Genomic DNA, 15,398 nt, shown 5'->3' on the forward strand with positions numbered 1-15,398 from the left:
GAGACTGGTGTAGGAAAGAAGGGTTTGTGTTCCTGGAACACTGGGCGGACTTCTCAGTCATTTGCCATATTTTTTGTCGCAATGAATGAGGAGGGAGCAGCAGTGCTGGGGGGCAGGATGGTTAGAAGTTTGGAGGAGCTTTTAAACTAGATGTCTGGGGGAGGCATTAGAAAGAAACTACGGGATCATTAGTGAGTGCAGCAATGGGGGGTATTAAGTATAATGGGAGTAGAGAAGGGGGGAGGGGAAGAACAGCAAGAATTGGAAAATCAGGGAATACTAAAGTAAGAAGGGAAAGGATACCAATGAATAGACAAATAGATAATGGTATTGCTAACCTAAAATGTATGCATGCAAACACAAGAAGCCTTACAGTCAAAATGGGGGAATTAGAAATGCTTGTAATGAAAGAGCAATATGATATCATAGGTATCACGGAGACATGGTGGGATGATTTCCACAATTGGGTAGCTAACTTGGAGGGTTATACTGTTTTCAGGAGAGACAGGGCTATTAAAAGAGGGGTGGTGTATGTCTTTATGTTAAACCATTCCTAAAACAATACTTAAAGGATGGTATTTAAGAGGGAACTGAAGATATTGTGGAGACATTATGGGTTGAAATTTCTATGGGAAAGAAAAGTACAAAAAAACTTTTAATAGGGGCATGTTATAAACCGCCTGATATTAGTGCAACTGAGGAAGTGCAACTCTTGATGCAAATCAAGAAAGCTACAGGGCTGGGGGAGGTCCTAATCATTGGGGACTTTATTTATCCGGACTTAAATTGGGCCAACGAATCATGTAATACAGCTAGGGGTAAAGGATTCTTAAATATGCTAAAGGAGACTACTTGTCGCAAATAGTCGAGGAACCAACCAGATTAGGGACTATACTGGACCTGGTACTAACTAACAATGTGGAGATAATAGTGAATACTGCAGGAGGTAAGACCTTGGGTAACAGTGATCATAATATGATCACATTCGACATTAGCATTCAAAAGCAGAACTCTAAGGGTACAACTAAGACTCTGAACGTAAAAAAGCTAATTTTAACATGCTGAAAAATGCACTAAAGGACATAAATTGAGGAACTTTGTTTCAGGAAAAAAACACGCCCGAAATGTGGGATGTTTTTAAAATGATGCTTGACAAATATACCCATAAGTTCGGCAGTAAAAATAAGAGTATTATAATCAAACCAATGGGGTTAAACAAAAAAGTTAAGGAAGAAATGGATAAAAAAAGGCGAGCATTCAAAGCTTTCAAATCAGATGAGAAGGCGGAGTCATTCCAGTACTACAAGGAATGTAACAAAAAATGCAAAAAGGAAATCAGAGCAGCTAAAATAGAAAACGAAAAGCAAATCACTAAGGAGAGTAAAACTAACCCTAAAAAATTATTTAAGTACATACATGGCAAGATGCTACAAAAAGAGACTGTAGGGATTCCTGATAAATAACGACAATGAAAAAACTGAAATATCGAACAATTTTTTTTTCACCAGATCGTGTGATTAGTGAGTAACAATAACAACAGTATTGATAAAGGCACATTGCTTAATACTTATCTGTCTGAGGAAGTAGTCCATGAATGATTAAAAAAAATTAAGACTAATAAATCTCCTGGTCCAGATGGCTTACGTCCTAGGGTTCTGATGGAGCTAAATGCTGAAATAGCAAGGCTTCTGTATCTGATTTTTACTGAGTCACTTAGATCAGGCATGGTACCAAAGGACTGGCGTAGAGCAGATATAGTCCCAATATTTAAAAAGGGTATTAAACTTCATCCTGGTAACTATAGACCAGTTAGTCTGACATCAATGGTGGGGAAACTCTTTTAAAGTATACTAAGGGACAGCATACAGGACTACTTGGGGAACACCCATGCTATTAATAAGAACCAGCAAGATTTTGTGAGAAATAGGTCATGCCAAACTATTTTAATTAGCTTCTATGAGATAGTAAGTGACAATCTTGACCAGTGTAACGTAATAGATGTGGTTTATCTGGATTTAGCAAAAGCTTTCGACACAGTACCTCACACAGTTTTGTTTTGAATATTTTTTCGCTGTGAGGATGAGATTATAAACACTGAAAGGGGGAATCGGAGGATGGGGAGGACATCTTGCCACTGTAGAGCCAGTTTGTGCAAAGAGAGATGAATTACTTTTTTTGGTGGGGGCCCAAACAAACCAACCATTTTAGCCACAGTCATGTGGCAGACCCTGTCGCTGAAATGATTGGTTTGTTAAAGTGTAGATGTTCTGTTTATACAACATAAAGGTGGGTGGAAGGGCCCAAGGACAATTCCATCTTTCACGTCTTTCTTTGCCACATCATTCCAGGGGTGCTGCCCTATATGGAGTGCTGCCCCTCTGCCCTATCAGTCCAGGGGTGCTACCCCATTGCCATTTAAATCCAGGGGTGATGTTGCCTGTCTGCTGTGCTGTGTAATTCTCCAGGGATGCTGCTTATGCTGTATAAATCCAGGGCTGCTGCCGTATAATTCCAGGGGTGCTGCTGTACTTGATCCTAGGTTTAAATGAAAGCCTAGAGCAGATATGAAACATGCTTCAGCATCACAAACAGATTTGTGAAAACATAGCCACAAAGGTGGAAATGGAAATTGAGTCAGTGTGACTCAGAAGAGACTGAATCATAATCCAGCGCAACTGCTGGAGAGATAAAAGTGATATTTTATCCTGGAAAATTAGAGAGAGGTTCTTCTCAATTATTACATGTTAGGGACTCACTCAAATGAATGGCTCCAATTAGTCAACCTTAATTTTGATTTATTATTGATGTTCCACATTTTGGGATTATTTATTTAGCAGATGAGCATTTATTGTACATGGATCTTCTTTTCCTAAGGGCTGCGTAGAGTTATCGCAAGTCCTTGCAGTGTTAGAAGAACAGAGTTTCAGTGATCTTGCATTGCATCAGCTTTCCATTGCACTGCAGCACTAGATGGGCCAGGAGCTCCTGTGAGGCACAAACAGTTACTGAATAAGGCCCAGTATGGAGTCTCATGGTGGTTTACAGCCAGAAAGATGTCTGGCTTGCCAGACTGAGGCATGCTGTGGGCACAGAGGTTAGTATTGCTTCCTCCCACAGTCCTATTTATAGTATGAAATGAGTTTCAACTGTAGAGTGGTAAGCTCCACTAGGGCAGGGGCTCAATAACAGAAAAATTCACTGCACTTTACCGAACCCACCCGAATTCAACTTGCCCTATCTGGGGCTGCTGTGGTGGCTAGGGAGGGGCTGCTAAAACATCTACAGGGTTGCTTTATTTAAAAATAAAATATGACAAAAATAAACAAGACACACAGGTATGCTCAAACGTGTGTAACTGGGACACACATGTATGCTCACATTTGTGTAACTGGGAGTTGTGAAAAACTAAAATAAGGCATCTGCCACAAAATATGTAAATAAAAATGCAATAAAAAAATGGAAAAAAAGAAACCCACAAGATTTTCACAAAATAAGTCTTCAGACTCTGTGGAGGGGAAAATATCCAATCTTGATCCTGTGGTATACACCAGTTTATTTGCTTCCCAGCATTAAATCCAAGATTATCTTAATCCCTGAAAAGGGAGATGGGGGTGCAAATTTGAAGGCTTTGGCCCCTAGTTTTTCAGTTTGTCCAGGAAAGTGGTAATTAATAATTATATATTTTCTTGGTTGAAGTCTTTTCTGTTCCACACCAATATAGGAGTTGAGGTGAAAGTCTGTGTGTTGTTCCTGATTGCGTGTGCCTCTCTAATTTTAAATCACCTTCTTGACACTGTCCTCTTCCTCTTGCCTCTTCTCATAATGTGAAAAGTCATCAAAGAAGGAGATGGTATGTTTGTAGCTAGCTATGATTCAGAGAAGTTGGCGAGATTTTTCTAGGGGGACCACCTGTCACTGAAATGATGGGTTTATTAAACTGTGCATGTCTTGTTTAAACAACATATGGGTGGGTGGGAGAGCCCGGGTGGGTTGGAGGGCCCAAGACAATTCCATCTTGCACCTCTTTTTTCTCTTTCCATTATGTGCTCTTTGGGGCCTATTTTTTTAAAACTGCCATCCTGTCTGCTACTGCAGTGCCACTTCTAGATGGGCAAGGTGTTTGTGCCGCCAATTGTGTCGCTTAGCTTAGTCATCCAGCAACCTTGGTGCAACCTTGTCGCCTAAAAACAATATTCTGAGGTGTTCGGAATAGACTGGAAATTAGTGGAAATGAATGGTATTGAGGTTAGTAATACTGTAGGATCAAAATGACCCCAAAATTTGTGGATTCCATATAAGGAGCCGCGCGTCGCGCCCATTTTCACTCCAGTCTCGGAGAGTGTATTGAGAGGATGTGTCCTCAGTGTCTGTTTGGGCGGGAAAGTGGGGTGGCGAGTCTTGTGCTTTTTTGTGTTGCTCAGTCCAGTCCAGTGTAGTCAGTGTATTGTGCTGCATCAGTCCAGCCAGTCACAGTGTTGGTGTACTCTGCTGCTGGCTGCTGTATAAGTCCCTTGCATTTTTGCTGTATTGTCTTGCGTCAGACCAGGGGTAGTGTCTCTCTTGTGCAGCATCAGTCCAGTGACCAGTCACAGTGGTGGTGTCCTCTGCTGCCATATATCCAGTGTAGCTGTATAAGTCCCTTTCAGTGGTGCTGTATTGTCCTGCATTATACCAGGGGAAGTCTCTTGTGCAGCATCAGTCCAGTGACCAGTCACAGTGGTGGTGTCCTCTGCTGCCATATATCCACTGTAGCTGTATAAGTCCCTTTCAGTGGTGCTGTGTTGTACTGCATTAGACCAGGGGAAGTCTCTTGTGCATCAGTCCAGTGACCAATCACAGTGGTGGTGTCCTCTGCTGCCATATATCCAGTGTAGCTGTATAAGTCCCTTACAGTGTTGTTGTGTTGTGCTGCATCAGACCAGTGGTAGTGTCCTGGCCATCAGTCATTCCAGTGACGAGGCAATTACAGTGGTATACGCTGCTACTATATGTCCACTGCTGCCGTATAATAATAATAACAACAACAACAAGTCCCTTACAGTGTTGTTGTGTTGTGTTGTGCTGCATCATACCAGTGGTAGTGTCCTGGCCATCAGTAATTCCAGTGACCAGGCAGTCACAGTGGTATACACTGCTGCTATATGTCCACTGCTGACGTATTATAATAATAATAATAATAATAATAATAACAACAACAAGTCCCTCACAGTGTTGCTGTGTTGTGCTGCATCAGACCAGTGGTAGTGTCCTGGCCATCAGTCATTCCAGTGACCAGGCAGTCACAGTGGTATACGCTGCTGCTATATGTCCACTGCTACAGTATTATAACAATAATAACAACAAGTCTCTCACAGTGTTGCTGTGTTGTGCTGCATCAGACCAATGGTAGTGTCCTGGCCATCAGCCATCAGTCATTCCTGTACCGCATATTGTGTTATATAACTCCAGAAAAATAATGGAGAACAAAGATTTGGAGGATAAAATAGGGAAAGATCAAGAACCACTTCCTCCTAGTGCTGAAGCTGCTGCCACTAGCCATGACATAGACGATGAAATGCCATCAACGTCGTCTGCCAAGGCCGATGCCAATTGTGGTAGTAGAGGGCATGTAAAATCCAAAAAGCAAAAGTTCAGTAAAAAGACCCAAAAAAATAAATTTAAATGGTCTGAGGAGAAACGTAAACTTGCCAATATCCCATTTATGACACGGAGTGGCAAGGAACGGCTGAGTCCCTGGCCTATGTTCATGACTAGTGGTTCAGCTTCACATGACGATGGAAGCCCTCATAACTGAAGCGTTGACACTTATGTTGGTGTTAGACGTGCTTCCGGTATCCGCCATTAGTGCAGTGGGATTTAGACAATTGATGGAGGTATTGTGTCTCCGGTACCAAATCCCATCTAGATTCCACTTCACTAGGCAGGCGATAGCGAGATTTTGCCACTTCATTCCAGTGATTTGGACATATAATTACTAATTACAGTAAACTTGCCAATTAATTCCAGTGATTTGGATGTATAATTCCAGTGATTTGGACGTATAATTATTAGAGATGAGCGGGTTCGGTTTCTCTGAATCCGAACCCGCCAGAACTTCATGGTTTTTTTCACGGGTCCGAGCGACTCGGATCTTCCCGCCTTGCTCGGTTAACCCGAGCGCGCCCGAACGTCATCATGACGCTGTCGGATTCTCGCGAGGCTCGGATTCTATCGCGAGACTCGGATTCTATATAAGGAGCCGCGCGTCGCCGCCATTTTCACACGTGCATTGAGATTGATAGGGAGAGGACGTGGCTGGCGTCCTCTCCGTTTAGAATTAGAATAGATTAGAGAGACACTTGATTTACTAATTTTGGGGAGCATTAGGAGTACTCAGTAGTGTACAGTGCAGAGTTTTGCTGATAGTGACCAGTGACCACCACTTTTATTTATAATCCGTTCTCTGCCTGAAAAAAGCGATACACAGCACACAGTGACTCAGTCACATACCATATCTGTGTGCACTGCTCAGGCTCAGGCCAGTGTGCTGCATCATCTATATATATTATATATCTGTCTGACTGCTCAGCTCACACAGCTTATAATTGTGGGGGAGACTGGGGAGCACTACTGCAGTGCCAGTTATAGGTTATAGCAGGAGCCAGGAGTACATAATATTATATTAAAATTAAACAGTGCACACTTTTGCTGCAGGAGTGCCACTGCCAGTGTGACTAGTGACCAGTGACCTGACCACCAGTATATAATATTAGTAGTATACTATCTCTTTATCAACCAGTCTATATTAGCAGCAGACACAGTACAGTGCGGTAGTTCACGGCTGTGGCTACCTCTGTGTCGGCACTCGGCAGCCCGTCCATAATTGTATATACCAGTGACCTAACCGTGGTTTTTTTTTCTTTCTTTATACATACATACTAGTTACGAGTATACTATCTCTTTATCAACCAGTCTATATATTAGCAGCAGACACAGTACAGTGCGGTAGTTCACGGCTGTGGCTACCTCTGTGTCGGCACTCGGCAGCCCGTCCATAATTGTATATACCACCTAACCGTGGTTTTTTTTTCTTTCTTTATACATACATACTAGTTACGAGTATACTATCTCTTTATCAACCAGTCTATATATTAGCAGCAGACACAGTACAGTGCGGTAGTTCACGGCTGTGGCTACCTCTGTGTCGGCACTCGGCAGCCCGTCCATAATTGTATATACCACCTAACCGTGGTTTTTTTTTCTTTCTTTATACATACATACTAGTTACGAGTATACTATCTCTTTATCAACCAGTCTATATATTAGCAGCAGACACAGTACAGTGCGGTAGTTCACGGCTGTGGCTACCTCTGTGTCGGCACTCGGCAGCCCGTCCATAATTGTATATACCACCTAACCGTGGTTTTTTTTTCTTTCTTTATACATACATACTAGTTACGAGTATACTATCTCTTTATCAACCAGTCTATATATTAGCAGCAGACACAGTACAGTGCGGTAGTTCACGGCTGTGGCTACCTCTGTGTCGGCACTCGGCAGCCCGTCCATAATTGTATATACCACCTAACCGTGGGTTTTTTTTCTTTCTTTATACATACATACTAGTTACGAGTATACTATCTCTTTATCAACCAGTCTATATATTAGCAGCAGACACAGTACAGTGCGGTAGTTCACGGCTGTGGCTACCTCTGTGTCGGCACTCGGCAGCCCGTCCATAATTGTATATACCAGTGACCTAACCGTGGTTTTTTTTTCTTTCTTTATACATACATACTAGTTACGAGTATACTATCTCTTTATCAACCAGTCTATATATTAGCAGCAGACACAGTACAGTGCGGTAGTTCACGGCTGTGGCTACCTCTGTGTCGGCACTCGGCAGCCAGTCCATAATTGTATATACCAGTGACCTAACCGTGGTTTTTTTTTCTTTCTTTATACATACATGCTAGTTACGAGTATACTATCTCTTTATCAACCAGTCTATATATTAGCAGCAGACACAGTACAGTGCGGTAGTTCACGGCTGTGGCTACCTCTGTGTCGGCACTCGGCAGCCCGTCCATAATTGTATATACCACCTAACCGTGGTTTTTTTTTCTTTCTTTATACATACATACTAGTTACGAGTATACTATCTCTTTATCAACCAGTCTATATATTAGCAGCAGACACAGTACAGTGCGGTAGTTCACGGCTGTGGCTACCTCTGTGTCGGCACTCGGCAGCCCGTCCATAATTGTATATACCACCTAACCGTGGTTTTTTTTTCTTTCTTTATATATACATACTAGTTACGAGTATACTATCTCTTTATCAACCAGTCTATATATTAGCAGCAGACACAGTACAGTGCGGTAGTTCACGGCTGTGGCTACCTCTGTGTCGGCACTCGGCAGCCCGTCCATAATTGTATATACCACCTAACCGTGTTTTTTTTTTCTTTCTTTATACATACATACTAGTTACGAGTATACTATCTCTTTATCAACCAGTCTATATATTAGCAGCAGACACAGTACAGTGCGGTAGTTCACGGCTGTGGCTACCTCTGTGTCGGCACTCGACAGCCCGTCCATAATTGTATATACCACCTAACCGTGGTTTTTTTTTCTTTCTTTATACATACATACTAGTTACGAGTATACTATCTCTTTATCAACCAGTCTATATATTAGCAGCAGACACAGTACAGTGCGGTAGTTCACGGCTGTGGCTACCTCTGTGTCGGCACTCGGCAGCCCGTCCATAATTGTATACTAGTATCCAATCCATCCATCTCCATTGTTTACCTGAGGTGCCTTTTAGTTGTGCCTATTAAAATATGGAGAACAAAAATGTTGAGGTTCCAAAATTAGGGAAAGATCAAGATCCACTTCCACCTCGTGCTGAAGCTGCTGCCACTAGTCATGGCCGAGACGATGAAATGCCAGCAACGTCGTCTGCCAAGGCCGATGCCCAATGTCATAGTACAGAGCATGTCAAATCCAAAACACCAAATATCAGTAAAAAGCCTCTTTTTTTCTTTGCGTCATGTGCTGTTTGGGGAGGGTTTTTTGGAAGGGACATCCTGCGTGACACTGCAGTGCCACTCCTAGATGGGCCCGGTGTTTGTGTCGGCCACTAGGGTCGCTAATCTTACTCACACAGCTACCTCATTGCGCCTCTTTTTTTCTTTGCGTCATGTGCTGTTTGGGGAGGGTTTTTTGGAAGGGCCATCCTGCGTGACACTGCAGTGCCACTCCTAGATGGGCCCGGTGTTTGTGTCGGCCACTAGGGTCGCTAATCTTACTCACACAGCTACCTCATTGCGCCTCTTTTTTTCTTTGCGTCATGTGCTGTTTGGGGAGGGTTTTTTGGAAGGGACATCCTGCGTGACACTGCAGTGCCACTCCTAGATGGGCCCGGTGTTTGTGTCGGCCACTAGGGTCGCTTATCTTACTCACACAGCGACCTCGGTGCAAATTTTAGGACTAAAAATAATATTGTGAGGTGTGAGGTATTCAGAATAGACTGAAAATGAGTGTAAATTATGGTTTTTGAGGTTAATAATACTTTGGGATCAAAATGACCCCCAAATTCTATGATTTAAGCTGTTTTTTAGTGTTTTTGGAAAAAAACACCCGAATCCAAAACACACCCGAATCCGACAAAAAAAATTCGGTGAGGTTTTGCCAAAACGCGTTCGAACCCAAAACACGGCCGCGGAACCGAACCCAAAACCAAAACACAAAACCCGAAAAATTTCAGGCGCTCATCTCTAATAATTATTAATTACAGTGATCTTGCCAATTAATTCCAGTGATTTGGACGTATAGTTACAGTGATCTTCCCAAGTAATTCCAGTGATGTGGATGTATAATTCCAGTGATTTGGACGTATAATTCCAGTTGGAATTGTTTGTGTCCCTTGGCTTAGTCATACAGCTACCTCATTGCACCTCTTTGCAGGAGGTGCTGTTTGAGGCCTAGTTTTTGAAAAGTACCATCCTGTGTGACACTGCCATATGAGTCCAAGGCTACTGCTGTATTAGTCCTGGGGTACTGCCCTATAAGTCCACCAGTTGCAGATTTTTTTAAAAGTGACTGGAGTGTGCTGGAGATGCTGTCAGTGGACTGAACAATTGCGGCCCACTCTCGACATTCAGCCACTGCGTGACACTACTAGATGGGCCAGGTGGTTGTGTCACTTAGCTTAGTCATACAGCAACCTCGGTACACCTTTTCTCTTCATTGCATCATGTGCTATTAGCAGAGGTGTAGCTAGGCACCATGGTGCCCGGAGCAAGGGTATGTTTTGGAGCCCCTCTCCCCTGTACTGAATTGGGGGTCTAGTCAATATGTGGTGGCATGTTACATTTGAAAGTAAACATTATTTAAAAATCCTAAATTGGTGATAGGGCCGGCTCTAGACCTTATGGAGATCAGGACGAAAGTTGCCGGAGCAGAGAGAGGTGCTGCAACATCTGAAGTAGAGACATATACTGCAGCTACCAGGAAAGAGAGAGGTGCTGCAGCAGCAGGGGCAGAGAGTGGTGCTGCAGGACAGAAGTAACCCTTGTTAATGCTGATTAACTTTCAGGAAGAAAAAGCAATACCTTTAACTTATATGTGCAGGCCGCTGCGACTGCTAAGCGTGTGTGTGTGTGAAACCCCTAACAGATGCGTACACGTTGTGTGCGCACGCCGTCACGCTGTAAGCACAGAGTAGCTACACGTGAGGCGGAATACACTCTATAACTCCTAGCAGGAAAGGGACACGACACCAATTGTATTTAAACATGTTGGGATCCGACCCACCAACAGTTATTTACTAAAAGGGGTTTACAACAATAATACAATCACAATAAGAGAAGAGGCTACAATCAATGGATACATACGTTTGTTCGCCAGCGCCACCCGGTTCCGGTCCTCAGTCTATCTGGATAGATGACCTTCAGAGAATGTGTTTGACCGGCCAGGGAGCGTGGCTTTTATACATTAGTCCAAATCATGAAACAATGGAATCTGTAATCTCTTCACCCATAGGTCAAAGGGCTGGTCATTTACAGTACAGGAGGGGTTATAGGTTGGTTTGAATAGGTGGGCGATGCCTGGTCCAGGTGCACTTGCAGGTGTTATCCACTGGGTTCCCGACGAATATCAGAGTACAGTAAATACAGTGTAATATTAATATTCTGTTCCTGCGCATATCTATGCACAGGAGCGTGCTATCTTCTGCAAACTGCTACAGGAATATTGCTCTTAAAATACTGTACAGCTGGATACCAAACACCACCTCCTAACCTAATTCTGTCCCCTCATATCCTGTAAAGTCGAATCCCTCTGTTGTTTTACCTTTTAAACAAATGAAACTCGCTGGTGTGGTGCGTGTAGACTATGTGTAAATTATGTGCTATGTGAATTAAATATGAGATATATCTTTGTGGCTTTTCCATGCGAATGCATATGCTACCATAATTACTCATACCACGCGCTAACACGCAAGACCGTGCAAGCGATTATACATAGCTTGCGAGTATGCACACGCACGGCATAACAAGCACCCGCATGGAGGCCATCTGTGTGGTGTTTGTATGTGATGAATGTGCCTGTAATATTTTTGACTTCGACAGTCCACCCTTTGGCAGTCAATAATAACTGCCACACATAACTAATAAACTGAAAATATTATCTATGCAATATATACAACGTTCGGATGACTGGGGGAGAGTTGTAGGTGGGAAATATTTAACCTAGTGAGATAGGAAAAAGCATGTATGTATGAATTAATGTCTGAGGGGCATGTATCATCGTGCCGTACATGTTCTAAGTAAGCTTCGAGGCTTTGCGAAGTATACATTAACTCCTTCTTATCCCGTATTAAGTGTCTGTAAATGGGCAAACAAACACTACCGAGTTTTTTCTAGGCAAGGCCAGTAGCCCTCACCTTTCTGGCTTCTTATACCAACAAATGGGGAGCACATTTATCTGATGATACATGGATGGGAAACATATGTGAGTGCTACTATATGTGGATAACATCTGTCGACTATGTGTGCCATTAACTGGAGGTTGCAGAGATAAGGGTAAGACATATTCATATATAAAGAAAATACATTCACATAAAATTGGGTATGGTTGACGTCTTTTCCGGTTGGATGTTTCTGGGTAGAGGGGGAAACAGAGAAAAACGGTGAAAGAAACAGGCCATGAAATTAATTTTCAATCCTTATCATAATGCTGTTTCTACAGATGGGTCATAAATCAAATCCGCTGCTGTGACAGTGCCCTCACTCCTTAGACTCATTAAATTTGTGCTGTGCTTGCGCCGTGTCAGAATTTGAACATACCTGAATATCAAACCAATAATTATGATGAGAAGCCAGTATACAAAGGAGAAACTTTCCTAGTCACAATTACACTTTGTGCCCATTCTCCTAATGCTGAGAACCATTTACGTGGGTTCAACCATGAGACCCAGCCGGTCAGTTCCTTACCCACAGCCATCAAGGTAAGGTTGTGTTTCCTCCGGAACTCCCACTTTAACTGCAAAATCGCGTCCATCTTTTGATCGATGATCTCCGTGGGCTCGTCAGTGCTATTCGTAATGTACGTACAGCACTTCACACCATATTGAGTTGCCAGAGTAACACAGTACCCACCTGTCACAGCCGTGACATAATTAAGGACCATCCTGTGCTGGATCAGCTCCTTCTTGTAGGCTTGTAACTCCCTGCCCGTATACCTGAAGGTATCATCATACATCTCAGTAATATTATCTATCAAGTTTGCTAGCGCATGGATATACCTATAATTTATAGTTCCTCTGGCAGTACGGGTGATGTCTAATGTGAGAAGGAACTGAATCCCGGTGGATTCATGGATCAAATCAGAGGCTGCGTGCGCTGCCCTATCTATGAGGTGTCTCTTGATGATGTGTTCATAATGGGTATGAGTATAAGGAGTCTGAGCGTTGCGGTGAATGTCTTTCATTTTATCGTGCGTTATGGTCATGACCTCTGGTAGTACTCTCCCTATATAGCACAACCCTTCAGAGCTCAGAGTAAGCCACTTCTACGCTTTCCTCCCACATATGAAATATGCATCATCTGGGAGAACATAAGGGACAAAATGTAACAACACCATATCACATATCTTCCTTATAAAGAGACCAATCCCTAGTTCTCTCATTTGTTCAGTACAAGTATCCGGCTGGATGATGTGGGCACAATAGCCCTGCAATACTTTTCCAACCCACATGGTTTTAACCCCACGTGTATACCTGTACCAAAAATACCTCCCACTTGTGGCTATCTTACGTACAAGTTCAGAGTTGATGGGAACATTATCAGCTCTGTGTGAAAAGGTCATTGTCTGGTTATTCCAAGTCACTTCCCAATTTCCTGGTTTCCGGAAATTGGACACATTAAAACATAATAATGACCTATTTACGTGGTACTGGTGAAGCTTCAAGCTAGGGGGCCTAGATATATTGAATTTCTGGTCCACCGGTCTCCCACCCCGTAATTCGAGTACCTCATCTATCGTTAAAGGATATGGCACTAATCCCGACTTACTCTGTCCTTGAGGTACTTGAGAGCACACCCATCATTCAGTTTGGTTTAAGACCATACCCACTAATGAGTGGTAATCACTCAAAGGATGTCGGCCAATGTCAATATTACTGTTTGACTGACATCTCTGGATGCACCCATCTTCGACTATGTTCTCGCAATTTCAACATATACAATATTCGTCAGACAATAACCCTTCACAGTGCCTCCGAGCTCCATGACTACCAGATCGCTTACTGATACCAGCCTTTACTAAAGTGATGTGCTGCTCCTGAGATCCTGCAAATCCGTACTCGCCATCAGAACCCATTCCAGATCCTTGCTCGACGTTTCTGGGACCCTCACAAAAACAGATTGTCCTGATCAAAAACAGAGTCACCAGAAAACCCGAAACACAGTCTCTTGAGGTAGATCCATTTTGATAAGGAGCAAAAAGAAAAACAAGAAGGGAAAAATAAAAAATGCAGTGGGGGGGGGGTGAAAAAAGAAAAATGGTACGACAACCATATTTGATTTTGTTGTTCTCCGCGCTCAGGTGCCGTTCAACAGTCCTGCCTCTCAGCTTTCCCGGAACAAATTCTCTAGTGATACGAGGTTCTCTTCACCTTGCTCTTTGTCATGAGTTTTCTTCCGGTTCAGGAACCTTCTTGCAGTGGGACGAGTGGACCCAAGTCTCTCTCTCGGCAACCTTTAGTGCCGTCATGCTGTCAACAAAACCTGACACAGTCCTTCCCACCTGTCTACGAGGCAACCTGAGCGTAATTTTTTTTGAATCATCACATAATCCCCAGGCTCAGTGTAATGACAATTGCTGCTTGGTAGGTCAGGAATCACCAGCTTTATATTCCTTTGTTGATTTCTCAGTTGCTGGCTCATCCTAGCCAAATATTGCACAGTTATTTCATTATTGCACTTCAAATCATCCTGGGTGTCTATCATTACATAAGGTTGTCGACCAAAAAGAACTTCGAAGGGTGATAAGTTAAGCGGTGACCTGGGAGTGGTTCTGATGCTGTACAACACTAGTGGCCACAACAATCCAGTTTCAGCCATCACTTTGCTCAGCTTATTCTTAATAGTGCTGTACATTCTCTCCACCTTCGCATTTGCCTGTGGCCGGTATGGAGTATGCAGCTTGCTATTAATACCCATCAGTTTGCACATGACCTGAAAGACTTCACCTGTAAATCATTCTAGGGATACCATATCTGCACACAAATTCCTGCACAATTTTCTTTGCAGTGAACACAGCAGTGTTTGTGGCAGCAGGGAATGCTACTACCCAGTTTGAAAACACATCAGTACATACTAACACATATTTTAAATTCCTACAGGGTGGTAACTGTATGAAGTCGATTTGTATTACCTGAAAAGGTCCGTCTGTAGGAGGGATATGGGATGGCTCTGTTGGTATTGCCTTACCAATATTCTTCCTCAAGCAAGTAAGACATGTCATTGCTTTCTTACCTGCATGAGAAGAGAAACCTGGTGCACTCCAGTAGGCTCTTACCAGTTTGCACATACCTTCCTTACCCAGATGAGTCAGACCATGTGCCGCCTCAGCTAAACTTGGGAGATATGCTCTGGGGGCCACTGGCTTACCATGTCCATCTATCCAAAGTCCTGAGGACTCCTGACCATATCAATTTGCCTTCCAGACTGTATGTTCCTGTAGGGAACACAAGTTTTGCAATTCAATTAACTGTTGCATGTTAACTGTTTCAAATGTCATCAGTGATGTGATGTTAGTTTGTATAGTAGTGCTTGCTGCTGATTTTGCAGCTTCGTCTGCCTGGCTGTTACCAAGTGAAATTGGGTCTTGGTTGTAGGTGTGTGCTTT

At 43.1% G+C, this 15,398-nt stretch overlaps 1 protein-coding gene across 1 annotated transcript in view; it reads left to right on the forward strand.

The window, feature by feature from the left end:
- The first annotated feature begins 380 nt into the window (after positions 1 to 380).
- Positions 381 to 15,398, forward strand: part of LOC134957203 (uncharacterized) — a 76,934-nt gene continuing 61,916 nt past the window's right edge. The window contains exons 1-3 of the mRNA XM_063938901.1: positions 381 to 429; positions 866 to 1,038; positions 12,322 to 12,495. Coding sequence (XP_063794971.1) covers positions 381 to 429; positions 866 to 1,038; positions 12,322 to 12,495 — 396 coding nt within the window. The remainder of the gene's footprint in view (positions 430 to 865; positions 1,039 to 12,321; positions 12,496 to 15,398) is intronic.

Source organism: Pseudophryne corroboree, chromosome 9 (assembly GCF_028390025.1).
Source record: "Pseudophryne corroboree isolate aPseCor3 chromosome 9, aPseCor3.hap2, whole genome shotgun sequence".
Classification (NCBI taxonomy): Eukaryota; Metazoa; Chordata; class Amphibia; order Anura; family Myobatrachidae; genus Pseudophryne; species Pseudophryne corroboree.